The sequence below is a fragment of the Nematostella vectensis genome, chromosome 9, assembly GCF_932526225.1.
Source record: "Nematostella vectensis chromosome 9, jaNemVect1.1, whole genome shotgun sequence".
Taxonomy (NCBI): domain Eukaryota; kingdom Metazoa; phylum Cnidaria; class Anthozoa; order Actiniaria; family Edwardsiidae; genus Nematostella; species Nematostella vectensis.
Window position 1 is genome coordinate 2,935,250 of NC_064042.1, and position 26,612 is coordinate 2,961,861.

The 26,612-nt window shown below is 40.8% G+C and overlaps 1 protein-coding gene and 1 long non-coding RNA gene across 8 annotated transcripts in view; one reads left to right on the plus strand and one right to left on the minus strand.

The window, feature by feature from the left end:
* Positions 1-19: 19 nt before the first annotated feature.
* Positions 20-26,612, plus strand: part of LOC5517222 (mediator of RNA polymerase II transcription subunit 12-like protein) — a 53,909-nt gene continuing 27,316 nt past the window's right edge. For 3 of the 5 annotated variants that reach the window (XM_048732301.1, XM_048732305.1, XM_048732304.1), the window contains exons 1-25: positions 20-147; positions 221-286; positions 565-609; positions 705-809; positions 1,538-1,621; positions 1,800-1,959; positions 2,268-2,443; positions 2,881-2,988; positions 3,451-3,638; positions 4,842-5,145; positions 5,461-5,560; positions 9,549-9,697; positions 10,032-10,163; positions 16,563-16,680; positions 17,164-17,432; positions 17,881-18,070; positions 18,882-19,154; positions 19,601-19,706; positions 20,138-20,369; positions 21,283-21,413; positions 21,753-21,861; positions 22,778-22,908; positions 23,146-23,262; positions 23,467-23,608; positions 25,619-25,748. In XM_048732301.1, coding sequence (XP_048588258.1) covers positions 64-147; positions 221-286; positions 565-609; positions 705-809; positions 1,538-1,621; positions 1,800-1,959; positions 2,268-2,443; positions 2,881-2,988; positions 3,451-3,638; positions 4,842-5,145; positions 5,461-5,560; positions 9,549-9,697; positions 10,032-10,163; positions 16,563-16,680; positions 17,164-17,432; positions 17,881-18,070; positions 18,882-19,154; positions 19,601-19,706; positions 20,138-20,369; positions 21,283-21,413; positions 21,753-21,861; positions 22,778-22,908; positions 23,146-23,262; positions 23,467-23,608; positions 25,619-25,748 — 3,649 coding nt within the window. In that variant the 5' untranslated portion in view covers positions 20-63. The remainder of the gene's footprint in view (positions 148-220; positions 287-564; positions 610-704; positions 810-1,537; positions 1,622-1,799; positions 1,960-2,267; positions 2,444-2,880; positions 2,989-3,450; positions 3,639-4,841; positions 5,146-5,460; positions 5,561-9,548; positions 9,698-10,031; positions 10,164-16,562; positions 16,681-17,163; positions 17,433-17,880; positions 18,071-18,881; positions 19,155-19,600; positions 19,707-20,137; positions 20,370-21,282; positions 21,414-21,752; positions 21,862-22,777; positions 22,909-23,145; positions 23,263-23,466; positions 23,609-25,618; positions 25,749-26,612) is intronic. The other 2 variants (XM_048732302.1, XM_048732303.1) reach the window with 2 other exon arrangements.
* On the minus strand, positions 4,804-11,454 carry LOC116621557. 3 transcript variants are annotated; one of them, XR_007313672.1, is made up of 5 exons: positions 10,313-11,454; positions 9,589-9,680; positions 8,675-8,769; positions 5,411-5,720; positions 4,804-5,110 (listed from the first exon to the last, which is right to left on the minus strand). It is a non-coding gene; the product is annotated as an uncharacterized LOC116621557 (long non-coding RNA). The 3 variants fall into 3 exon arrangements; XR_007313671.1 differs by having other exon boundaries at positions 5,411-8,769; XR_007313673.1 differs by lacking the exons at positions 4,804-5,110; positions 5,411-5,720; positions 8,675-8,769 and adding an exon at positions 8,831-9,448.

Here is a 26,612-nt window from a genome sequence, read left to right on the forward strand (position 1 = left end):
GTTTTCGTTTATTACCGCTGATTCTGGTATTGCGGCTTCGCGCGTGGTTCGACCCGATCCAAAATGGCGGCCGTTCAATGTCGTCCTCTGAAAAGGCCAAGACTTGGTCCTCCTGACGTCTATCCTCAAGACGCCAGACAGAGAGAGGTCCGCTGTTATACAGACCAATAAACTCTCTTTCCAATGAGGAACTCACTTTCTGATTATCTCATTCTTTCAGGACGAATTGACGGAGGAAAATGTCAAGAAAGGATTCTCGTATCAGCCTCTCTTCAGCTGCAGTGAGGTGAGCTTAAAATATTTGGCTTCCAATTTGCTAACTTTACTGAAGAACCCTGAAACTCCGTTTCAACCGAGTTCTAAAGCGCAATTGGCGTTTCGATTTATCAGCTAGATTCAATTGCACAAAACACGATTACGCTTCAAGCATGATGACATTTCATGTTTTGTTATAAGTAATGAAGACATCCAGTTTTGTGACCAGTAAACACAACAATACGCAAAGGATCAAGTCGTATGAGCGATTCATCGCTAACCTTCGATTCTATGATGATTCTTTTGTAGTATGGGTCCGCAAAAGACATTGTTTCCAATGTACCCCTGTCAAAGGTAGGCTTGATATGTAAGGTAACTTAGATACTCTTGATTTGTGCATTTTTTGTTGTTGTTCTGTATAACCTGTCATTTTTTTCACTCGATAACAGTTTGTCCAAAGCTTCAATAACGTGACCCAAGAAAAACAGAAAATCAACACTTTTCAGGATGCAAACAAGAGGAAATCACAAATAGTCAAGGAGAACTTTTGGCCTGTGAGTTCACACTATGCAAGCCCATCTGACCGAAGTGTACAAAAAAAAAAAAAAACTCAGGTGGCTGATCACTGATTAGCGGACTGTTGGAATATGACCCTGAGTCCTAACAATCCAGACAGGGGAAAAAATTCTAAACTAAATATTGGAAATCTACCTATCTCACCAATCAGAATTCTGCCAACCTGATTTATCAATTAATAATTATTTTTTTAATAGGATCACAGCGTTGTCCCTGGTTGGCTGGGAGATTGTGCGGGTTAAAAATGTCACAAAAGCCATAATTCAGCCAACTTTAAACTCTTTCCTAGTTTAAATCCACTGTTATCTGGTGCTTAGGGACAACCCTGTTCAGTTAAGCATAAAGTAGCTTAGTGGTACAGGGTTTGTCTCTCAACAAAGTCGACCAGGTTTCAACCCCAAGACTGTTCCACTGTTTTAGAGGTGTTAAACTCTCTCTCTCTTCATTGGAAACTATAAATTCCTTGTTTTTTTTTGTATTATAAGCATGTTAAACCAGAAGTACCCACTCTTACCACACCTCATTATCCTGGGGGATGAAAAAATACTGGGGAAGCTGGCCGGTGGAAGAATTATTAGTGAAAGTGCTTACACACCAACTCACATTGTACACAGTGTAGTGAAGTCATTGTCTACATACTGATGAGTAATTTCCCCGTAATTAGTTTGTGCTTAAAACATTTCTTTTTTCACTTTTTTTTGTCTAGGTAACAGCAAGGTCAAGGAACTTGATACAGCAGTGGTTTCTTGATCTGGCTGGGAACAAGCCACTCAAGATTTTATCCAAAAAAGTAAGAGTCAAATGGAATAGCATAGGCTCCTAGTCCACTCTCCTGCTTATTTCCAAAGTTTTTGAGTTTTTGAGCTTTCAAAGACTGAGCCAATTCAGTTCACTTAGTCATCTGATATATGACCATAAGATAATTCTCCTAGCTATACCTTTACAATATTATTTTATTTTTCATTCAGGTACCTATTCTTAACAAGAAGGAGGAAATTTTTAGCAGCCTGTGTGATAACGATGTTCCCATGCTGCGGGCGGCATGGTTTATTAAGATGACGTCAGCCTACAATACAGTCATATCAGAAGCAAAAATCAAGAAAAGAATTATTGCAGATCCCTCACTAGGTAAGAAGGTATTTTATACAGTGCCAGACTCTAATAAGCTATTTTTATCAGTTATCCAAAGGGTGCTAGCCTGTGTTCAAGGCTTTTTAGCATTCAATTACCTTGAATTTAAGCTTTTTTATGAATGAACTCGCATACATAATAATATGATAATGTGACAGACATAGTTGGATAGTTGGAAAGTAGGAAAAGCAAAAAAGAGTCTGTGGTTTATATGGCAATTAAAAAAATCATTAAGAAAATAGAAAAAGTGTACACTTTGAAAATCTGAACAAAGGCTATAATTTTTTCGTTCTGTTCAATTACAGACTGGACGTTCTCCTTGACCAAGTACCTCCGTGATCAGCTAATGAAGGTATCAGACTTCTATCAAGGTCACTTTTCCGGTATCTCCGCGTCTCAGCACCAGCAAAGGATGACAGCAGAGGTAGAGCCTCAGCGACAATGGAACTATACTGTCCGACTTGCCAACTGGCTTTATGAGGTATACTACACCCTACATGAGTACTGGTTCTGCTTTGTCACTCTTTGAAACATGTTTCAAACAACCTATAGGGATAAAAAGTAAAAAAATAACAACTGGTATAGTTAGACACTAGAGCTCATTTAGTTTTTTTTTAGATGTAGATAGTTTATAGATAAATTGTGATAGTAGGACACTAAAGCTTTAGCTATAGAGCTTTGCAATTTTGAGGTGCGTAGCCATTTTTTAGATGTTCACAGGTTGAAATAGTAAGAAAATTGAGCTTGTGTTTAACCATAGATGTTGACATTCTTTAGGCAAATTGCAACCATTAGACACTAGGCTTGTGCTTAGCCATTTTTTTGAGAGATTTAGATAGAAAATGTTTAAAAATACTGTATCCTTTGAATATTTTGCCTGTAAACTTTTGTTATATAGGATGTATGTTTTTCATTAAGGAGAGCCTGTTGGATCGTCAAGAGTTCCTGCACTGGTTGCTAGATGTGTTTGAGAAAAAGGCCAGTGACGATGTGCTGCTCAAGTACCTTGTGCCATTGATTCTTAGGGTAAGCACAATGTTTGCTGAATATTTAGTCACTTAAAGAATTAATTGAACCCTATCTAAAAATACAAATGTTCTGTTTGCTAAAAAAAGGTTTGACACTAGAAACAAAATTTGCTTGAATGGACATCAGTTGGTTGCTTGAAATGCATTCTTTTGAAAGAAGTGAATAACTACTTTAAATACATGGGCATGTCATGGTGTGATTAAATTAAGTTCAAAGAACAAATTCCCAGTTTGGGAAAATTTTGGGCATTTGCTGTTATGCCGTGCAGCAAGAAATAGTACTGAGCTGTTTTTGTTAAAGGATTGATTTAAATCCATAATTGGAACAAAATGGTTTCATATCCTACACAAAACCATTGTCAGATTAACAGACAAAAACAAAAACATACTGTAGCATGCTCCCTTAATTTTCAGGAATTGACCTCATTTTAACTTGTTTTTTCCTTTTTTCTGCTGTCAGTATGTGGACCAGTTTGTGTTATCACAAACTCTTGCCAAAAGCCTGGCCCAAGTATGCACCAAGAAGCTCTCAACTCTCTACCTTGCCGCAGAGCAGATGCAGTCAGAGCAACCGCCGAACCAAGTCACCAAACCTCAGACGAACAACAGCTTCCCTACAGCACTCTCCACAAATGGATCAAATGACAGGTATGTGTGGCAAAATTCCCACAAGTCCGTAATCTCTAAAATGCCTATTAGTTAACTCCAGGTTTTCTCAATAAATAAAAAGCACCAACACCTTCAAGTAGGCTAATATGTTGTATACAGTATGTAAGTAGGCTCACACCAAACCTCAGACGACAACAGCTTGCCTATAGCACTCTCTGCAAGTAGAGTGATAGTCCATTTCTTAATTATACTTCCTTCAAAGAAAAGTTTCAAATCAAGGCCCTATGCTAATACCACACTAAATGTAACAGAATGGGCACAGGCCCTCAATTTAAAGTGTTTTTTTTTTAGAGCAGTAGAGGTAAATTAGAAATGGGCTACTGACAGGATATGGTGTCTAGATAATATATATAATGTATGCACTCAGTCATCTTAAAATGAGGGAAGCCAACATTTCAAACTATGTTGCTGTCTGAGAATGCAAGCAAAAGACGGAGACAGAGAAGGAAGATATAGGAACATTTTCACTTCTGTTTTCTAACTCTCTTTTGCTAATAAGGAAGATATAGGAACATTTTCACTTCTGTTTTCTAACTCTCTTTTGCTAATTGTGTTATCTCCAGGGCTTCGAATTACTCGCTTGTGCGTAATCCTGCGTAATTTGGCTAAATTTTGAAAGACAAAACATGCACAGCTGATGTGTTCTTTTAGGGTTTTTACCTCTATTTCTTTTTAAAAAAAGAGAGATATTCTTCGTAAGAGTGCGATATTTCGAACTGAATTTCGAAAACAAATAAAATGACTAGGCGTTCTTTGCTAAACTGCGAAGGTCTAGGACTAATAATAAAATACCTTTTTTAATTGGCTGGTGGCTAGGAGCCATTGAAAACTCGCCTAAGATATTTTTGCGCAAAAAAATGAACCTTTTCAAGTTATTTCGTGCTTTTCTTCGGTACAAAATGTAGTTTGGACGTAACAGTTGATATTCCGTGTAATTTAGCACGTAATTCATTAAAGAATCCCACAAAATTTTTTATTTTTAAAGAAAAATGTGTTTCAAAATCCTGCGTAATTTAGCGCGTAATGATTGATTTTCCGCGTAATTTAGTGCGTAATTTAGCAAAGAATCTGGCGTAATTTTGAGTTTTTTTCCGTGTAATTCCAGAAGCCCTGTATCTCGTATCAAAGCATCAGACAGACAGGGTTGTTAGCATATGTGTTTATGCTTGGCTTTTCTTGCAGCTCTTTTACACCCGTTACATCTTCATCCTCTACATCAACTGTGCTTTCCCAGTACAAGAACTGCTCACAACATAACTCCCTGGTGCTTGCACTAGGCGCAATTATCCAGGCAGTAACCATATGCTGTCCAGGTGCCTTGGTATGGAACTCCACTGTCTGTTCGTCTGGTCAGTCATCATCCAGCAGTAACTCTGGAGACCAGACCAAGCCCCAAGTACTTGGATCTCCATTAGATAGGCTTCCAATGGCGCCTTCGGCATTACCAATGCCTGGAGGTGGAAGCAACAATCCCATCAACCAAGAGGTATTGTATGCTAACAAGAAATGTTCTATATGTATAGTTCACATGTGCTTACAGATTCATACTGTTGCAACATTTGAGGAACATATTTAGCAAAGAAATAGAGAATTGGAGGCGGTTGGAGAAAGAAAAACATCTTTCAAAAATTGATGCCTGTGAGCTAATGCATCATTAACCCCTAAATGCACCTGCCTATCTGTCTCGGAACCCAGAGACAATAGGTAGAGCCACCATTTGGATGTCCCTCCATTTGGAAATGATTTTTTACCTTTGTTCTTTTTGTCATTGTTGTTCTTGCTAATTATTATCTGTCCTCAGGTGATGCTTTCACTACTTGCAAGTGAAGAATCAGTCAAAACTCGAGGACTAGCTGTTGAATCTCGCTGGTCTCCCGACAAATACCAAGACAAGACATCAGGTAAATATCAATCAATGTTCCACGGTAAAGCATCATTAGTATCAATATCATCATCACTACTCACGTCAATACAAACACCAATGCCATGCCATAGTTTCATACGCACTGTCTGAGCTTCAGCACAAATTACAGATGCTCTTTTTGAAGTCCACTTGATTTCCTTTTTTTTAAATGGGAAGAATTAACAATGGTGCATTTTCTCTCCAGCAAAGGGGAAATATTTTTTGCCATGGAATTTTCCCATAATTTAAAATAAAAGAGTAATGGTGGTGTTAGTAAGAGATAGAAAAAGAAAGTAGAGACAGAAGTAAAGGTGCTTACTGTGTGTGAGAGAATCAGTGCGAAGGAGGTGAAAGTGTAGAAGAAAGAAATGGAGTTGTTTCTATTTCTCTCTTCTATGCATCTCTTCTAACTCTGTTTTCTTCACTAGTAAAAAGTTAGCTTTGACATCCATTTCATCTACCAATAATTGTTGAGACTCTGAGAGCATCTGTTTTGTGCAATAGCTCAATCATATTCATAACCGCTGCTAGCTTTGTTGCCACTTTGTCTAGCAATCTTCACAGGGAAGCTTCAGCTTGCTTTACCAGCCCCAAGTCTTCTTTTCTAATTCTCTATCTGCTTAGTACTCTAACCTTTCTTGCTCTATTGGATGGTCTAAATTAACTTGATAAATATTAATCAGTGTCCATCGGTGATTAATTCGCTTTATACGTATATAACAACCTTGAACTAAACTTTATTTTGCAGTTTTACATTTAATTGATAATGTTAAGATGAACCATTGTCAGCCCTCTGTAAACAGCCCCAACATTGTTTTGAGGTTTCATCACCCAACACTTGAAGAAGTTTTTAAGCAATTTCAAGGTGCTTTATGTCTAGAAAACATACAAAAAGATGTGCCAAAATGGGAATTCTAAAGTATTTTTTTAGAAAAAACAAAGACCCTAAATGAGATAGTAATATATTCAAAAACTAAAAAAAATTGCTCCAAAAATATCCTTTGCTTCCCCATAACAGGGCTTTAATCTCAAACACATTTTATTCGTCACACATTTACGAATATAATTTCTAACTAAAGTAACAACAATTTGCTAAATAAAATAGTCTATCATAAGTAGATTTGAGCTGCAAATCAGTTGACTTTACATTAAATTGTGTTTGGCTGCTCAGCAATCTAGCAATTTGCTTTTTATTGTAGACATTTTCTTTTGTTGAATGTTTTAACTTTTTAGAATGCCAACAAGCTCATGTGTAGCACAGTATTTTCCTGCATGACAATATTTAATTAATTTAAAGTAATTTAATAGCGATAAGTTGTTAAAATGCTGGTGTAGCATGCAAACTTCCATTTGTGTTCCACACTCATTTTTTAGTATTTGTGTATGTTCTTGTTTTTCATAGAAAACACATTTTGCTATTTTCCCATGTGTTAGAACACTGTTAGTAATCTATATAGTTTTTGTTTCTTGAGACATTGTTTTTTTTAAATATTTTTTATAGAGAAAATATTTTTATCTAAAATAAACCAAGTAATGATATGCACTATTAAAAGGCTGAACTACAACATTTCTACCCTGTATGTGTATGTGTATGGTAGATTGTTTCCTACCCCTATTGCCTCATTGGTATCAAATAAATAGGTGAATAAAAGAAGTTTAATTGACCCAGCGGCCTAAAAAATTGATGCATATCTGGGTGAGCATAGTATGGCCTCTAAACAGCAAAGACATTAAAGTTTGTTATATTTAACAGGATTTTTGTTTGAACGACCCTTTCATGGCATATTTTGTGAGCCTTTCATTTCCTTATCAAATGTGTTTTGATGGAAATAACTTTTTTTAAATACAAGATTACACAAAATCTAACAATAAAAAGAGTTCTAAATCCTTAATAAGGTTGCTATTGGAGTTATTGAAATGTAACATGGCACAGATTGGAAAAAAATTCAGGGGTTTTATTTCTTTATAATTTAGATAAAATGACATTGGAATATACCCTGGTTTCAGAGCCTCAAACGTCTCTCTATGTAGTGGCCAGCAAGGTTGAGACGAGGCTCTGGCCTCTCGAAGCACTATTTCGACTTCTGCCTCACTTCCATGATAACGTTTTGTGATTAGCATGTGTCAGTTTCACCTGGGATGTAAACATCTCTTCGCTCGAGAATCGAATTCACGAGTATGAAAAGCGCATGAAAACCAGATGTAAAAACAACGATATTCATCTGAAAACCCATGGGCTCATTACTGTAGAGCTAGTGACAAGAATCGGCGCATAGGAGGTGGGGAATAGGAGGTGGGGAGGTGGGTATAGTTGAATCCACTATCGTTGAGGCGAGAGCAAACGCCGGGAATAAGCTGGAAAATCAGCGATTCTCCGAATCCGGTCGGCAGCACATAAAAGACATCTTGCCGCTTGTTGATGAACTCGTTAAGACTCCTCTTGAACAGATTTTACATTTTTAATACTGGTAAATCTTGTAACTTATTTGGACTGCAAAGCACTATTACTGTTTAACTGCGATTAAAATAATCTATTGCTCCTCTACTTTGTTCGTTTAGATGTTTGTTATGGCAAACAGTTTTGACCTTTTGAACTTGAAGCGAACAATACAATAGAGAACGGTCAGAATTTCTTGGTTTCCTTGACCACGCGTCAATTGGCCAATTAGCGACCAAGTCCAGATTCTGAACCTAGCAGAAGTCGAAATAGTGCTTTGAGAGGCCAGAGCCTAGTCTCAACCTCGCTGGCTATTAACAATATAAACTTTAAACTTTAACTTAAAATATGCCAAAGGCCATTTCAGCTATAAGCATGCACGCGCACTTGACATGGAAACCTACCTCAACTACCCTCTTGCAGCGCACCCTTCGTTTGGTGCAAGCTTAAAAAAGCTGGTAGTTGAGTTAGATTTATATAGTAATGTGTGCGCAAGCTTATAGCTCGAATGGTCTATTTGAAATGGCGCAATGTTCCTAATACTGTAAAATGCCTAACAAATATAGAAATCTTGATAGTGCAAATGTTTGCACCTTGTGATTTTGTAACCTTACCCTCCCATCCCATCCTCTTACCCTCCTAACTTCATTTCATTTCAAGGTTTTACAGGCTTACTTCTCTCTTGAAAACTTCTGTCATCTGAGCATGTCATCACCTGAACACCACTGACCTCATCAGCCTGTGGGCTCCCATAGCTGGTTTTGTTGCATCTTGCAAATGGATAAAAAATGAAGGGCTGACCACAAAAAGGATAATAATGCATATTGGGGCTGTGATTTAGGTTTTTTTTTATTTATCTTTGATGCTTCTTTTCAATCTGTCCTTCATTTTTGAATCTGTTAATGACCATACATCTATAGGTTAATAAATATTGAATTGTTGAAATGTGTACCATGGGTCAATTTTTTCTAGCCAGCAACATGTAAATACCTAAAACCTGTATTATCTGCCAATTTACTTAAGGCATAATTCAAACTTGACATACGGAACACAATGCATGGTACACAGGTTGGCTGGTTCAATGCTATTTCAAATAGGTGTATGGTATTTTATTATGCATGCAATCACATATAGCAGTCACAACCAACCATACTCTCATACATTGTACAAAGTGCAAGGCATTGAAATGAACCAATAAGAACTAAGGATGTGCATATAGCAGGAGAATATGAGCCAATTAGAATGAGGCAGTCAAAGTCAAGCATATGCACTAAGAAAGTGACAGTTTTCACATGAACCAATTGGGATGGGGCATGTGTACATAGCAACTGAAGGGTTTCTGCATAAAGCAATCAAAATTAAGCATGTGCACTTAGCAAGTTAAGGTTTTCCACATATTTTCGGCCAACTGACTCCACAAGGCTTACACAAGACCATATGGCAGTGAACCTGCAAAAGCATATACATTATTAGGTAAAGCACCTAGTATGTATTCTTTCCCTCTCTCTCTCCCCTTCAATACCATGCTAACTCTTTTTATTTATTCTAGCTGTCTGCTTTTCAGTCATAGCTGTGAACCGAGTGCTTACCACTCTGGAAATACTCGACAAGTATGACTTCACCCGGGCAGACAACACCAACTGTATTGACCTTCTCTATGCCAAGATATTCACCTCTGCCTCTAAAGGAAATAGAGAGGTGAATATTACTTGTGTGTTCTGGTATTTAAAGCTTCTGCCCCCCCACCTCATTAACATGTTAGAATCCTCCTCATCAGTTTCATCATCAAACATCAATTTCAGTTTAAGAATTACAAGCTGGGTAAGTTTGGGCAGGATTTGAGGCTACCAGGGGGAGATTTGTAAGTCCAAAATCAAACACAACAATAATACATTCCCAAACTCACCCTTCTTATTTTCTAATAGGAATTTTTTGATAGGTATGTTATAAATTAAATGAAGGGGTTAGCTCATTTTTTTTGGTCTTGAATGATTCCCAATTATTATTATTATTATTTTGTATTGTTTGTTAGCTGACTTCAACAGATGAGGCCATTGCCCTATTGCTATGCGAATGGGCCATTTCAAAGCATCGTGTTGGCAAGCACCGTGCTTTCGTTGTGGCTAAACTACTACAGAGAAGACAGTCAGATCTGTTGAATAAGGTGAGAGAATAGACATTGGGGGGTCTAATTACCGCAATGCCACACAAAATTTTTGAAAATTTTGCATACCGCACAGAAGGGTAAGGTTTTGGAGAGCATGCACGACATCCCGTTGACACCGCAACACCATGATATTTTAAGTTTTTTACCTCAATACTGCCGTTTAAAAAGCAAAATCTCGCATCTCGCAGTGTTTTGAAATACTGCATCACTCCATGTTTTTTTGCTCTTCTACTGCAATCTCGTACAAAAGAGGGCCAGTACCGCAAAACCCAACATCACCCTGACATTGTCAGAACAACCTCCTTTAAAACTAAATTAACATCTTTTGAAGGGTGTAATTAATGCAATGTTGATGATGATGAGAAAGATATTAAACAGTGATCAATTCTAAACTGGAAAAAAAACCTATTAAGTGGAAACATCTTAGGGTCCTGACCCCGTACGCAGTTCTGCTCAAGGTTAAACCAATCAGCTATCGAGCTATGATTTGGGGTTTGCACGGCGCAGATCTGCGCGGTTTGAGCCAATCAGACGTTATAGATCTCGGTGACATCAAGGAGGTGTTGACATACAATAACCAGACTACTCTGTATGGCATAAATATCTGGTTATTACATGTTAACAGGGGTAAAGCCTTTGTTAATTCTCAAACAAAAGGTAAAACAAAACCTCTGAAAGTCTGAACGAAAACACCTTCCTTTGACTAAATACAATAAGCTAAAAAGGAGCGACATTATTTTCACAGGTCCTCTTTTATTATTATAGTTTCTCAAATTGATACTTTTTGTGTTTGATATGTGTATTATTTTTAGCTTACTTGAAGGGTGCTAATTTGGCGGGATTGTTTTGGCGCGTTAAGAACAGTGTTCTCAAATACTGGAACTTCCTTCGTGTATCTCCTCCTTAGAGTTAATCGATTAACTCCAATATAATGCCTTCCTTATTTTCGGAGTTTATGATATTTCTTTGAATACCTTGTATCCCAGAAGAGTCCTTGCGTTATTTTCCAATTTCAACTGGAAGCTTGGCAAGCCTTAATCGGCCACGGCGGACTTGTTACTTTGCTTTCGTTGTAAATGCGTATGCAACCATACAAATATCCATCTTTGGTCGCTTAATAGTAAACTCGGAATGATCAAGCCGGCTATAACGCGAGGCAACGCGAGTTGGAGTGCTTATCATTGCAAGTGGTCACAAGACACAAAGCGCAGTCCTGCGCTTGCATTAGCCAATAATGATACAATTATTCACTTCCTTTAGCGCAGGACTGCTCATGTATCAGCGAATCCCGTATTTAGCGTGATATCGGAACCCACGTGAACTGCTACCTAGCGCCTGGTTAATTAACCTGGTTAATCTACTCGGCTTAGTTTCGTATTTTAACTCAAACATATTGATTAAATAAACTTCTCACTACATCCAGAGTACTTTTCAATTATCTGTTAAGGACTCGCTTATTTTGAGAAATTTCGGGCTCGTTATGAAAGTAACGCGAAACGGCAAAACTTGAGCGCAGCCCTGCGCTCGCATTAGCCAATAATGATACAATTATTCACTTCCTGTTGCGCAGGACTGCTCATGTATCAGCGAATCCCGCATTTAGCGTGATATTGGAACCCATGTGAACTTCTACCTAGCGCAGAGCAGCTTATGCCCTTGTACCTGCCACTTGGTTAATCTACTCTGCTTAGTTTCGTATTTTCAATCAAACATGTTGTTTAAAAGTAAACATGTCTATAGTTATGAAAGTGATGCGAAACGGGAAAACTTGTGAGTTAATTACGAGTTTCGCGCTCGACTGCACCGTTTTGTGCTTATCTTTCAATATATTTTGTACTCCACTGTTAGCAAAGCGGCTGTTATCTTATCAAATCAAAAATAACATTAGTATGATCAAGCTGGCTATAACGTATAGCAATGCGAGTTGGAGTGCTTATCATTGCAAGTGGTCACCAGACACAAAGCGCAGTCCTGCTCTTGCATTAGCCAATAATGATACAATTATTCACTTCCTTTAGCGCAGGACTGCTCATGTATCAGCGAATCCCGTATTTAGCGTAACATCGGAACATATTGATTAATAATAATAATAATAATAATAATAATTAGTTTATTTTTCACTTTCGCAGTCCATGGACTGAATTACAGTGACGGTCAATTACGCATACATATAAATATATAATTAACATATAATTTACACATGATATATTGATAATTCACTCCAAGCCTGAGGTTGCAAACTTTACGCTAACAAAATTTCCGAACCTGTCGGTTTTGGTTGCTAGAGTGACATGGTCTTTAGGTCTTAAGTTGTAGTGCGAGGACTGGTTAATTATGCGTTTGTGTATTAGGAGATGGAGTGGATTGTCAGGAGTGACCTTACGGATAAACTTACTGCATGCTATTTTCCTGCGCTCCTCAAGGGTTTATTAAAAATAAACGTGTCACTATATCCAGAGTACTTCTCAATTATCTGTTAAGTACTCGCTTATTTTGAAAAATTTCGGGCTCGTTATGAAAGTAACGCGAAACGGCAAAACTTGAGCGCAGCCCTGCGCTCGCATTAGCCAATAATGATACAATTATTCACTTCCTGTTGCGCAGGACTGCTCATGTATCAGCGAATCCCGTATTTAGCGTGATATCGGAACCCATGTGAACTGCTACCTAGCGTCTGGTTAATTAACCTGGTTAATCTACTCGGCTTAGTTTCGAGAACGAATAAAAGCCAATCACATTCCCAATCAGTGCGTTTGCAGACGCAACGAGTGTCTAGGATCGATTTACAAAGATACATAGGCATGGAAAGCCGGTAAAAATTTTAGTGTACTATGTATCTAAAGTGACTAGCCTTTAAACAATATATCGGCGTTTTCTTACTTTGTAAGTCAAGCAAGCATAATGTTTTCTTCATTTCACAGAGATTGGACATAGCCATGCGTTATATTTTCTTCTCAATAGACACTCAAGAGTAGGCTTTGAAAACAAACCGGAAACTGTGCGTTTTAAAGACGCAGGCTAGTCAATAGTGTGAAAGAATCTAATTTTCGGTACGAGAAACACATTATGGCGTTTGTAATTGGTTGTTAGAAGACGAGGTTGATAAAACTTTCTTATTCAAACATCAAAAGCAAGCTGTTATAAGTTGATTTACGTCTATTTATGTGCTTTGGGAAAGCACCCGACTCCGGGACAGATGGAGCACCAAAGGTTGAGCTCTCTGTTGGTGGTCATATGATATGATTAACAAACTGCTATCTTGTAAGCTAGGAGATAAGGCCCGAGCTAGGGAGCTTTGCTCTTTGCACACAAGCATTCCAAGCACCAGTCGAGCAAAAGAGCGCATCAATATAATTCTAGAGAAAAATCAAAAGATTTGAACAGATAATCTGTTTAAAAGAATTTAGCCTATTATCATCCTCCAGTATCGTAGATTCATGCATAGGGACAGTCGGATATTACAGCTTGGTGTTACATTTTTTCAACTTGACAAAGTTAGCACGTGGGAGCCCCAGCACATATACCCGCGGCTATTTACTCAAGTTGTGGTTGCTTCGAAACATGATGGTATTTTTCGAGTTCACCTATATTACAGATTGTACGTTTCTGCGTTCGAAAACGCACTTGCTACGTTTTGATTTGCTGTATAATCAGAATCTGTCAATATTTAATTGCAACAACAGCAAATTGTTTATCAATTCATTCCATACCCTGAGATCTTGTGTTACACGGCATCATGTGCAGCGTGAGCTAGAAGATCTTTTTATAATGAGAAAAATACGAATGGGTCATTCTTGGAGGGAACCAATTGCAAAAAGAACGTGCAATCTGTAATATACGTAAGGGGTAACGATGGGTACCTTAAAATTTCGAAAATCTCGCAAAAATTTCGCAAAGTCTCGGAATCTCGGCGTTTTTACGGAAGTCTCGAAGTCTCGTTTTTCCCCACGACATTTTAGGATCTTGGAGCCTCTTTTTGTACCACGTTCTCGGAGTCTCTGTTAAACGCGATCTGTTTTATGTTGTTACTGCTAAGGGTTTCCCTCTTTTTCGAGTCTCGAGTCTTAAGCCTTTCCGCTCTAGCTATTCTTTTTCAACTAATGTTTATGACATACCTCGAGCAAGTTATCTGATGTCCGAACACAAGCTAGTAAAAGCTCGGACACGGATTCCGAAATTTGACTTAAAGTCTCGGGCTCGGATTCTAAAACGCGGTCTCGGCGCCTCGGCAAATCTCGAACTTACTCATCGCTACCCCTAAAAGGGGTCTCTAGAACGCGCCAACATCCCAGAACATCGGCTTTATTCTCAGAGCGTATTGTTCACTGTTTATTGGCAACAAAATGTCTAGTTCTCGGATAAACAACTACTTTTGGAAAATAGTAATCTGGCGGTGTTTAAAGTTTGCGAGGATATAATATTTTCACTGGCTTTCCATGCCTATATCTGTCTCTTGATCTCGTGCTTGCATGAATATCTAGACCGTTGCATTTTCGAATGCACTAATAGACATGCGATTGGTTTTATCCTAAGGGATAAATTACTTGACATTGTTATTTATACCCTGCTTATACTCAAGCTCACCAAACTATAGACAAAAATGCTCAATGAAATAAATTGTAGTCCACTACTTTGAATGTAAACCCAGGAAGGTGACATGAATGTAGGAAATATTATGAACTTATACCCAAAATTAAGCAAACCAAAAGCACATAACTAGCTTTAAAGACGTAAATCAACTATAAATCAACTAATAACAGCTTGCTTTGATGTTTGAACAAGAAAAATTATATCATGTTCTTACAAGCAATTACAAGCGCCATGTGTTTCTTGTACCGAAAATTAGATTCTTCTACACTATTGACTAGCCTGCGTCTTTAAAACGCACACTTTCCGGTTTGTTCGGGCCTTATCTCCTAGCTTACAAGATGGCAGTTTTTTAATCATATCATATGACCACCAACAGAGAGCTCAACCTTTGGTGCTCCATCTGTCCCGGAGTCGGGTGCTTTCCTAAAGCACATAACTAGACGTAAATCAACTTATAACAGCTTGCTTTTGATGTTTGAATAAGAAAGTTGTATCAACCTCGTCTTCTAACAACCAATTACAAACGTCATAATGTGTTTCTCGTACCGAAAATTAGATTCTTTCACACTATTGACTAGCCTGCGTCTTTAAAACGCACAGTTTCCGGTTTGTTTTCAAAGCCTACTCTTGAGTGTCTATCGAGAAGTATAACATATGGCTATGTCTGATCTCTGTGAAATGAACAAAACATTTTGCGTGCTTGACTTACAAAGTAAGAAAACGCCGATATATTGTTTAAAGGCTAGTCACTTTAGATACATAGTACACTAAAATTTTTACCGGCTTTCCATGCCTATGTAGCTTTGTAAATCGATCCTAGACACTCGTTGCGTCTGCAAACGCACTGATTGGGAATGTGATTGGCTTTTATTCGTTCTCCTTGCAATAAATGATGATGTTGTATACTATCTTCCTCTTTCACGTTTCGGTGAGATGTTTCAGTAGTTAGAGGTTTGCTTTATTAAAGGGGTTTTCCGTATGTGATTGCTTCGAAACACGATGGTATTTTTCGAGTTCACCTATATTACAGATTGCACGTTCTGCGTTCGAAAACGCACTTTGATTTGCTGTATAATCCGAATCTGTTGAAACAGTAAATTGTTTATCAATTCATTCCATACCCTGAGATCTCGTGTTACACGGCATCATGTGCAGCGTGAGCTAGAAGATTTCTCTCCGCCAAATTAGCACCCTTCAAGTAAGTTAAAAATAATACACATATCAAACACAAAAAGTATCAATTTGAGAAACTATAATAATAAAAGAGGACCTGTGAAAATAATGTCGCTCCTTTTTAGCTTATTGTATTTAGTCAAAGGAAGGTGTTTTAGTTCAGACTTTCAGAGGTTTTGTTTTACCTTTTGTTTGAGAATTAACAAAGGCTTTACCCCTGTTGACATGTAATAACCAGATATTTATGCCATACAGAGTAGTCTGGTTATTGTATGTCAACACCTCCTTGATGTCACCGAGATCTATAACGTCTGATTGGCTCAAACCGCGCAGATCTGCGCCGTGCAAACCCCAAATCATAGCTCGATAGCTGATTGGTTTAACCTTGAGCAGAACTGCGTACGGGGTCAGGACCCTAAGATGTTTCCACTTAATAGGTTTTTTTTCCAGTTTAGAATTGATCACTGTTATTAGTGGTTGTGAGGTGGCATAGAGGTGGTAAAGATGATAACAATGTTGATGATTTTGATAACTATATCTTTTATAGTGAGTAATTACTATGATTAAGGAGGTTCTCTTGGTGATGATACAAAAGGGGAAGTTGACTATCATACCTTTTTGACATCTCAACAGAAAGATGATAGTACCTCAGGTGGTGAAGAGAGCAACAGCTCTCGTCACAACCCCATAGCCACACCCGTCTGTCAGAAAGTCCTCCTGGAATTCCTAGATAACTATGCTCCAGTGGTTGGTAAGGATGTTTAGAACTAGACCTCATGAACTGAATGTTAAGCATAAGTATGAAAGATGATCGCTTGCAAAATGCAAAATCATGATCAGATTTCAGTGGAAAATGGATCTTTACATTTGTCCTTTGTGCTTTCTCTTTACTAGACTTTGAAAAATGATAAAGAAAACTAAATTTATGACAAAATTCATTAGGTAACCATTTAAATCATTAGGCAACTGGGAACTGACAATAAATGGCTGGTCTGTTTATCTAAGTAATTGCTGATATGTATCAAACTCTAAATTTAAAGTTATCTCCTGACTCATATACCATAAGGTCTAGAATTTTCCTTGCCCCATACCAAAGTAATATTTAAGCTTATAGTGCCTGCCAATCACCGTGTCCTATTTAAGTAACAACCCCTTCCAAGAGATCTCAAGAGTATCACATTTTCATCTCCATTCCCATATTAATATCTGACATTTTTCATTTTTCTCACTATAGAAAGTTACCAGCACAGTAAAGGGGACCCAAGCTTTGCACAACTTGTGCTTTTGTTCGTGGAGCTAGTCCGACATGACGTCTTCTCCCACAATGCCTATCTGTGCACTCTCATCTCGCGAGGAGATCTGCAGCCTACCCCTGCTGTATCCATACCCTCCCCACCCAGGCAAATAGGGGAGACCCCCCTGCCTTTGCCTGTAATGTCAGACATCGAGGAGTGTGTCCAGGAGGGGGATGCTCATGGTGTGCCAGGGATGGATGTACCAATGGTGGGTAGTGTTTGCATCCAGGGCTGGCGTGAGGGGATGTTTCTAACCAAGGCTTTTTTTTTGGGGGGGGGGGGGGGAGATAGTGTATGCATTAGGGATTGTGGGAGGGTTATTCGCAATAAAAACAATAATGGCTTGAGGAGGGGTCTGCACCCAAAATTTCATATCTAAATAATACAGAGAATATAAATTTACAAACGAATAATACAGAGAATATAAATTTACAAACAAATAATACAGAGAATATGAATAATACAGAGAATATAAATAATATAAATTTACAAACAAATAATGCCTGATTTTGAATAACATACCAAAGGATTTTTTATTCTTACTCAAAATCCTACTTCTATATATAGAAATGACAAGAGTAAATTTAGCATTATGGCAATAAAGCTTTATGGCGCAGTTCAATTGAGAGCATCACTAAATGTGTCTTCTGTTGCAGTCCACACATGAAGATGTACTGCGGAAAGACCTCAGTAGTGAACTCGAGCTGGACCGTGAGCTGACTCTACACCAGGAGCAACTTGAGAGGTTGCTTGACCAGGGTGACGCTGAGGGGTGTCTGGACCCTGACCAGGCCCAGTCTCTACACATGGCAGTGTCTGGTGTCCAGGGAATCCAGACAGATCCGGGTTGGTTATCAATCATGTTGATCAAGGGGCATTTCCTAAAATGCATTTCCTAAAAGACTATTTTGTATCCATTTCCATTCGCTCAAACCACAATATTCTATTTGAATAGATGGTCTCAAAGATCGTTTATGAACGCTGTATGGTTATGTTGGTTATTCTGCTAGCTATTTTTTTCCCAATTGCCATTTTTTATAGTTCTTTATACATATCCACTTCTATCTCATTATTCTCTCATGTTTCTCTAAAGAGTAGTACAGTAGCTCAGTGGTACGGGTTCCTTCTCTCATTATTCTCTCATGTTTCTCTCAAGAGTAGTACAGTAGCTCAGTGGTACGGGTTCCTTCTCTCATTATTCTCTCATGTTTCTCTCAAGAGTAGTACAGTAGCTCAGTGGTATGGGTTCCTTCTCTCATTATTCTCTCATGTTTCTCTCAAGAGTAGTACAGTAGCTCAGTAGTACGGGTTCCTTCTCTCATTATTCTCTCATGTTTCTCTCAAGAGTAGTACAATAGCTCAGTGGTACGGGTTCCTTCTCTCATTATTCTCTTATGTTTCTCTCAAGAGTAGTACAGTAGCTCAGTGGTACGGGTTCCTTCTCTAAAGCAAGAGGGCCAGGGCTCGGCCCCAGATCAGGTCAACTAGGAATATTTCTGAGGTGTAAAAACTGGCTCTTTACATTGGGGAATGTAAATTTGTCATCTTCTCAGAAAAAAGATGTTAAGAAAGAGGTCCTTGTCCACAGTTAGCTATCACAAACTAAATACATTCACTTTCTTGCTTTTTCCCTCAAATTATCGTTTTTCTATATCAGGTCTTCAGTTCTACTCCTCTACGACTGAACTGTCATCCTCTCACGGCCTCAAAGAGTCAATATCCATTGAAGCTGCCTCTCACAGCTACAACAGCAAGTCCCAGCACTTACAGTATGCTACTCACTTCCCCATCCCACATGAAGCAGCCACGACACATGAGTGTAACCAGAGGCTGGTGCTGCTGTACGGTGTTGGTAAAGCAAGGACGGAAGCCATCAACAAGAGCAAGGAGGTCACCAAATTACTGGTCAAGACCCTCTATGATCTTGCAGGTACTGCCATTTAAAGAGTAATGATCAGGTACTCCTTTATTATTAAGTCAAGTCTATATTACTGTCTATATTACAAGCAGCCAATAAACGTTTTTATTAGTATGATATAACAGTTATGGAGGGCTATTTTATAAGTTTTCATTTTTCAAAGAGACAATTGTTAGCCACACCTTTTTTTAAGTTTTCTTATTGAAAAACACATTAATTGAAGAGATCTCGAAATAAGAATCTAAAAGTAAAGTATTATACAAACATACACAAAGTTCAATAGAAAATATTCCCCAAATCAGCCAATTGAATCAGATGCTCTTTCGCTTTTGGCAATTTTGCTAGGATGACAAAATGGCCAACAGAGACTTCTTGATTTCTAAGTTTCAATAGTGCAGTAGCTAACAAGTGGGTGATTGAGATATTTCACCAAACCATTGCTCATTTGTTTGTGTTAGGTTCTGGTCATGGAAGTGTTGGTGGAGGTGAATACAGCCAGTGCCTCACCACCTCGGAGCTCAGTGAGCGTCGCGCTAAGGAGGAACAATGGACATCTCTCTACAGGTAGCAGCGGCACACGCCTTTACTGGTGCCTTGCCGTGTGGACTGAGAAGAACCAGAAAAACATGTTTGACAGGCTAGCTTCCGTTTCTCCTCTAAAGGCCATGTTACATAATTTTTGCAACTTGCAATTCCAACGAGAAACTACCGATCCTGAAAATCATACAATGATTGTCATTGTGAATACTTTGTTTTCTTGTGAAAATTTATGAATAATTTTCTTCTAACACTTTAAAATGCACCCTCAATAAATCTGTCTAGCGGTCATTTTCGAAGTTTGAAACTAGACTATTTGCACCTTTTATGTCTGTTCAATCTCTCTTTATGAATCACTTGCCAGTCTTCTTGGGTTAGACTTGAATAGACTTTAAAATGTTTAAGCAAGCACTGTGCAAGAGTATTGCATTAATAAACATGTCATTTCACCGTTTCAGTAAATTCTCCAGCCTACCATGCTTTGATCAGTATATGGCAGTGGCTGAGTGTGCCAACGCCCTGCGTGATTTGCGCATGTCCAATCCACCCATGTTTGGCTTGACTTCACGACTGCCTAGTATTGACCAGCTGGTATTCCTGTATGACTTGTATGAGTTATCAGGAGACATTCATGGCCTGTTGGAGTTCATTGCTTTTGTCTTGATGCCTGATGGTGATGACTATGCTCAGGTAAACTATGACAGTGATAGTGATAATGATGATGGTGATGGTGGTGGTGATGATGATGTTGGTTGTGGTTGTGCCGAGAGTAGTGGTAGTTGTGATGTTGGTGGTGATGGTGGTGGTGATGATGATGGTGATGGTGGTTGTGGTTGTGCCAAGAGTAGTGGTGGTGGTGCCGATGAGGTGATGATTGTGGCTGTAGTGGTGATGGTGGTGGTGATGATGATGTTGGTTGTGGTTGTGGTTGTGCCGAGAGTAGTGGTGGTTGTGCCGATGAGGTGGTGATGGTGGTGGTGATGATGATGGTGATGGTGGTGGTGATGATGATGGTGATGGTGGTGTTGATGATGATGGTGATGGTGATGGTGATGGTGATGGTGGTGATGGTGATGATGGTGATGGTGATGGTGGTGTTGATGATGATGGTGATGGTGGTGGTGATGATGATGGTGATGGTGGTGGTGATGATGATGTTGGTTGTGGTTGTGACGAGAGTAGTGGTGGTGGTGCCGATGAGGTGGTGATTGTGGCTGTAGTGGTGATGGTGGTGGTGATGATGTTGGTTGTGGTTGTGGTTGTGCCGAGAGTAGTGGTGGTGCTGCTGATGAGGTGGTGATTGTGGCTGTAGTGGTGATGGTGGTGATTGTGATTGTGGTTGTGATAAAGTTGATGGTGATGGTGATTTATTGTGGTGATAATGATAATGATGGTCTGATCATGGGCAGACCTAGGATTGGGCCAAGCTGACCCTGCTCCCTGTAAAAGGAAATCCTTATAATAATTACAAATCCCACCTTTCCTTTCCTAAAACCTTTGCTTTGCCCTTCCTTATGTGAGCTCCTGGATCTGAAGATGATAATGATGGCATTGAAATGTCATAGAATCATGGTTTTCATGGTTAACATACTTCTCTGCCAAGATACAGATAATACAGAATACATCAGTGATAGGCACCCTACCCACCAAGTCTATCGTGACCATTGCCATGTTGCGCCGCTACCACAGCTGTCTAGTTCTCATGCCTGATCACATTGCAAGGGTATTCAAAGGGTAAGTTGAGGGTAAGAGAGTGTTCATAGGGGAGGTCGGGAGATAGGGGAAGAAGGTCTTCAAATGGTAAGTTGGGAAGGGGAAGAAAAAGAGGGTGTTCAAAGGGGAATTGTATGGGAAGCAAGGTCTTAAATGGGTAGTCAGAGAAAAAAATGCATGTGCGGCAGCATGAAAAGTCTTGAGGTGACTGACCACACCCCAGAGAGAGTACAAACAGATCAAGTTGTCCTAAAGATTGCCAGGAAGGAGTACAGGTCTGCACCAGAACAGTGACAGACACAGAGTGAAATTTTTATTTTTTCTCTAACCTTATTGAAATTGCCCAATGTTTGTAATTAGACTTCTGCAGACAGTCGAGAATATCGCAGATCCAGCCGTGTGCACTTCATCTGAGCGCTGCATCCTCGCCTACCTCCATGATATTTATGCACCCCAGGGACAACTAGGGGTAAGAGACACACCCATATCTATGTATCCATGTACAACTAGGGGTGAGACACAACCATATCTATGTACCCCATGGGCCACTAGGGGTAAGAGACACCCATATCTATGTACCCCATTGTCAACTAGGGGTAAGAGACACACCCATATCTATGTACCCCGTTGTCAACTAGGGGTAAGAGACACACCCATATCTATGTACCCCATGGACCACTAGGGGTAAGAGACACACCCATATCTATGTATCCATGGACACTAGGGGTAAGAGACACACCCATATCTATGTACCCATGGACAACTAGAGGTAAGAGACACACCCATATCTATGTATCCATGGACAACTAGGGATAAGAGACACCCATATCTATGTACCCATGGACAACTAGAGGTAAGAGACACACCCATATCTATGTATCCATGGACAACTAGGGGTAAGCGACACACCCATATCTATGTATCCATGTACAACTAGGGGTAAGAGACTCACCCATATCTATGTACCCCATGGGCCACTAGGGGTAAGAGACACACCCATATCTATGTATCCATGTACAACTAGGGGTAAGAGACACACCCATATATATGTACCCATGGACAACTAGGGGTAAGAGACACACCCATATCTATGTACCCCATGGGCCACTAAGGGTAAGAGACACACCCATATCTATGTACCCCATGGACCACTAGGGGTAAGAGACACACCCATATCTATGTACCCCATGGACCACTAGGGGTAAGAGACACACCCATATCTATGTACCCCATGGGCCACTAGGGGTAAGAGACACACCCATGTCTATGTACCCATGGAAAACTATAACCCAAGGGCCAACTAGATAACTAGATAATTGCAGTAATGTATTCAGAGCAAAACTGAAACATGCCTTGTCAAGTGTCTGATTTGATCTGTTGTTCAGGTAAAGTTTGCTGAGATCTTTAGCACGGCTCATCAAAAGATCAAAGACTCCATTTGTTCCACGACTAAACCTTCTGCCACCACTGCACAGTACGACTCCAAATTCATGACCGAGTACTTCCAGAATCCCAGGTAAGTCTTCAGTTTTTATATAATATGCCTTGTCTTGACCTTGTTTGCTTGCTTCTACAAGAACCTACCACCTAAGTGACTTATTAAAAGATTATGATAGATCAGATAGCTTAGATCAAATTTCTATAGAGAGGATCCACTATATTTGATGTTTACTGCCCATTTCTAGTTCTGCTAATGTCTCATCATGGAGTTTTGAAGTTTAATAGATGATTGTAAATGCTCATGTTTTTTAAGGACAAAGCGGTTAAACGGGATCTGGGACCATCTGCGGATGCACAAAAGACCCTCCGATGTCTACAGTTTTGTATGCAACGCCATGATGAATGTGTGTAACTGCCAGAACAGCGAGAGGTGAGAATTAACGGACGAACAAAAATAGTGGGATTTTATACATTTATAGTAACGTTTCATTCCCCCAACATGTGATGTTTGCTCAAGGCGTTCCAGCACGTTTGTTGTTGTAAAATTTACAGAGGAAAATGAGGTGTTTGGTTAAAAATGCAGTGTGTTTCCCTACTGTTTGTATGTGGTTTTATAGTACGTCTATTGTCCTAGGTTGTATGATATCGCAGTACTTTGTGCAGAAGTCACGGCTCATTACAGTCGCCTCAGCTCTGAGTGGCTGGGCATCCTGAAAGCCCTCTGCTGTTCCTCAAGTAGCGCTGCATGTTTCGTGGACTTCCTCCTAGAGGTGGACGTAAGTAACTTTTAAAGGTTAGAATGTAGAAGCGCCAGCGATACAGAGTCAGTAATGTGATTAATATCCTATGAAAAATGCTGACCCGACCCCCCCACCCGCCTATGACACCACCCCTTTGATAACTTCCCCACCCCTCTCCCTATGAAAAATCTCCCCATCCCCCTTATACCCCACCCCTGTGACAAGCACTCCACTCCTTTGATAAATTCCCCACCCCTCTCCCTGTGAAAAATCTCCCCATCCCCCTTATACCCCACCCCTGTGACAAGCACTCCACTCCTTTGATAACTTCCCCACCCCTTTCCCTGTGAAAAATCTCCCCATCCCCCTCATACCCCAACCCTGCGACAAGCACCCCACTCCTTTGATACATTCCCTATACCTGCGACACATGCCCCACCCCTCTCTCTGTAACATACCACACTCCACTCCCTGTAACATGCCCCACCCCTCTCCCTGTAACATGCCCCACCCCTCTTCCTCTGACATGCCGCACCCCTCTCCCTGTAACATGCCCCACCCCTCTCCCTCTGACATGCCCCACCCCTCTCCCTGTAACATGCCCCACCCCTCTACCTCTGACATACCGCACCCCTCTCCCTGTAACATGCCCCACCCCTCTCCCTGTAACATGCCCCACCCCTCTCCCTGTAACATGCCCCACCCCTCTCCCTGTTACATACCACACCCCTCTCCCTGTAACATGCCCCACCCCTCTCCCTGTAACATACCACACCCCTCTCCCTGTGACATGCCCCACCACTCTCCCTCTGACACGCCCCACCCCTCCCCCTGTAACATGCCCCACCCCTCTCCCTCTGACGTGCCCCACCCCTCTTCCTGTAACATGCCCCACCCCTCTCCCTCTGACATGCCCCACCCCTCTCCCTGTAACATGCCCCACCCCTCTCCCTGTAACATGCCCCACCCCTCTCCCTGTGACATGCCCCACCCCTCTCCGTGTGACATGCCCCACCCCTCTCCCTGTGACATGCCCCACCCCTCTCCCTGTAACATGCCCCACCCCTCTCCCTGTAACATGCCCCACCCCTCTCCCTCTGACATGCCGTACCCCTCTCCCTGTAACATGCCCACCCCTCTCCCTGTAACATGCCTCACCCCTCTTTCTGTAACATGCCCCACCCCTCTCCTTGTAACATGCCCCACCCCTCTCCCTGTAACATGCCCCACCCCTCTCCCTGTAACATGCCCCACCCCTCTACCTCTGACATGCCGCACCCCTCTCCCTGTAACATGCCCCAACCCTCTCCCTGTAACATGCCCCACCCCTCTCCCTGTAACATGCCTCACCCCTCTCCCTGTTACATACCACACCCCTCTCCCTGTAACATGCCCCACTCTCTCCCTGTAACATGCCCCACCCCTCTCCCTGTAACATGCCTCATCCCTCCCCCTCTGACATGCCCCACCCCTCTCCCTGTAACATGCCCCACCCCTCTCCCTGTAACATGCCCCACCCCTCTCCCTGTGACATGCCCCACCCCTCTCCCTCGGACATGCTTCACCCCTCTCCCTCTGACACGCCCCACCCCTCTCCCTGTAACATGCCCCACCCCTCTCCCTGTAACATGTCCCACCCCTCTCCTTGTAACATGCCCCACCCCTCTCTCTGTAACATGCCCCACCCCTCTCCCTGTAACATGCTCCACCCCTCTACCTCTGACATGCCGCACCCCTCTCCCTGTAACATGCCCCACCCCTCTCCCTCTGACATGCCCCACCCCTCTCCCTGTAACATGCCCCACCCCTCTCCCTGTAACATGCCCCACCCCTCTCCCTGTGACATGCCCCACCCCTCTCCCTGTGACATGCCCCACCCCTCTCCCTGTGACATGCCCCACCCCTCTCCCTGTAACATGCCCCACCCTTCTCCCTGTAACATGCCCCACCCCTCTCCATGTGACTTCTTCCTCCACCCTACGACACGTGCCCACCACTCCCTCGTGATTTGCCTTTCCCCGTGACGCATCTTGATATCCTTATCAGGTGAGCGATCTGTCGATCCACGAATCTGTGGCCACGTTTACTGCGCTGATGATCGCGCGCCACTGCTTCTCCCTGGAAGACGTTATTTATCACGTGGCTCTACCCTCCCTGCTCGCCGCCCTACCCTCAGGTACTGTCACTATAACTTGGTAAGCCAATCAGCTTCTTCTTATTTGTTGCATAGTGCAGCTGTATGGCTTCCATGCTCGTAGCGCTATCTTCAGATACTGTCACTCCGGGTTTCTTGAGCTTCTTGCTATTTGTTGCATAGTGCAGCTATATGGCTTCCATGCTCGTAGCGCTATCTTCAGATACTGTCACTCCGGGTTTCTTGAGCTTCTTGCTATTTGTTGCATAGTGCAGCTATATGGCTTTCCGGACCATCTTCATGCAGCTATCACTTACACATTGCTGTGCCAATTAATCTACATGGAATCAGGAATAGATTTTGATGCAATATTTACCAGAAAATATTCTGGTGTAATGTTAACATTGTTCTACCTTTCGCGGCCAAGTATGCTCGCTAGGCGGTTCTTAATATTTTCAAACAAATTACGAGAAAAAATATCATCTTATACTTTATTTACCGAACACAATCGAAATAATCACAACAGTTTCCCCAAATCAGGCGATGGAAATGGAGGCTTTTCTCGAACTTGGTGCTTTGCGAAGGTGCTTTAAGCGCGTATGGGACTGTGCTACACTTTGTTTATCTCTCCATTGGTTTTTCTTCGGTTAAAATGTTGTTTACTAGATTTTTATTTGATAACTCTAGTAATTCACTTCTTATCTAATTTGTATTGTTTGGGCGATTGATCGTTTGGACGTTTAGTAATGGTGATGGTGTAATTAATTAATTTATTGTGGTGTCCATCAAATGGGCTTCTCTCGTCTTTCAGACTTTCTTGATAAACCGTTCGAGTATAAAAAACACAGCCGAAAAATCTTTGATGGTACGCGAAGTTAGTCTAGACCCAAACTAAAGACTTAACTA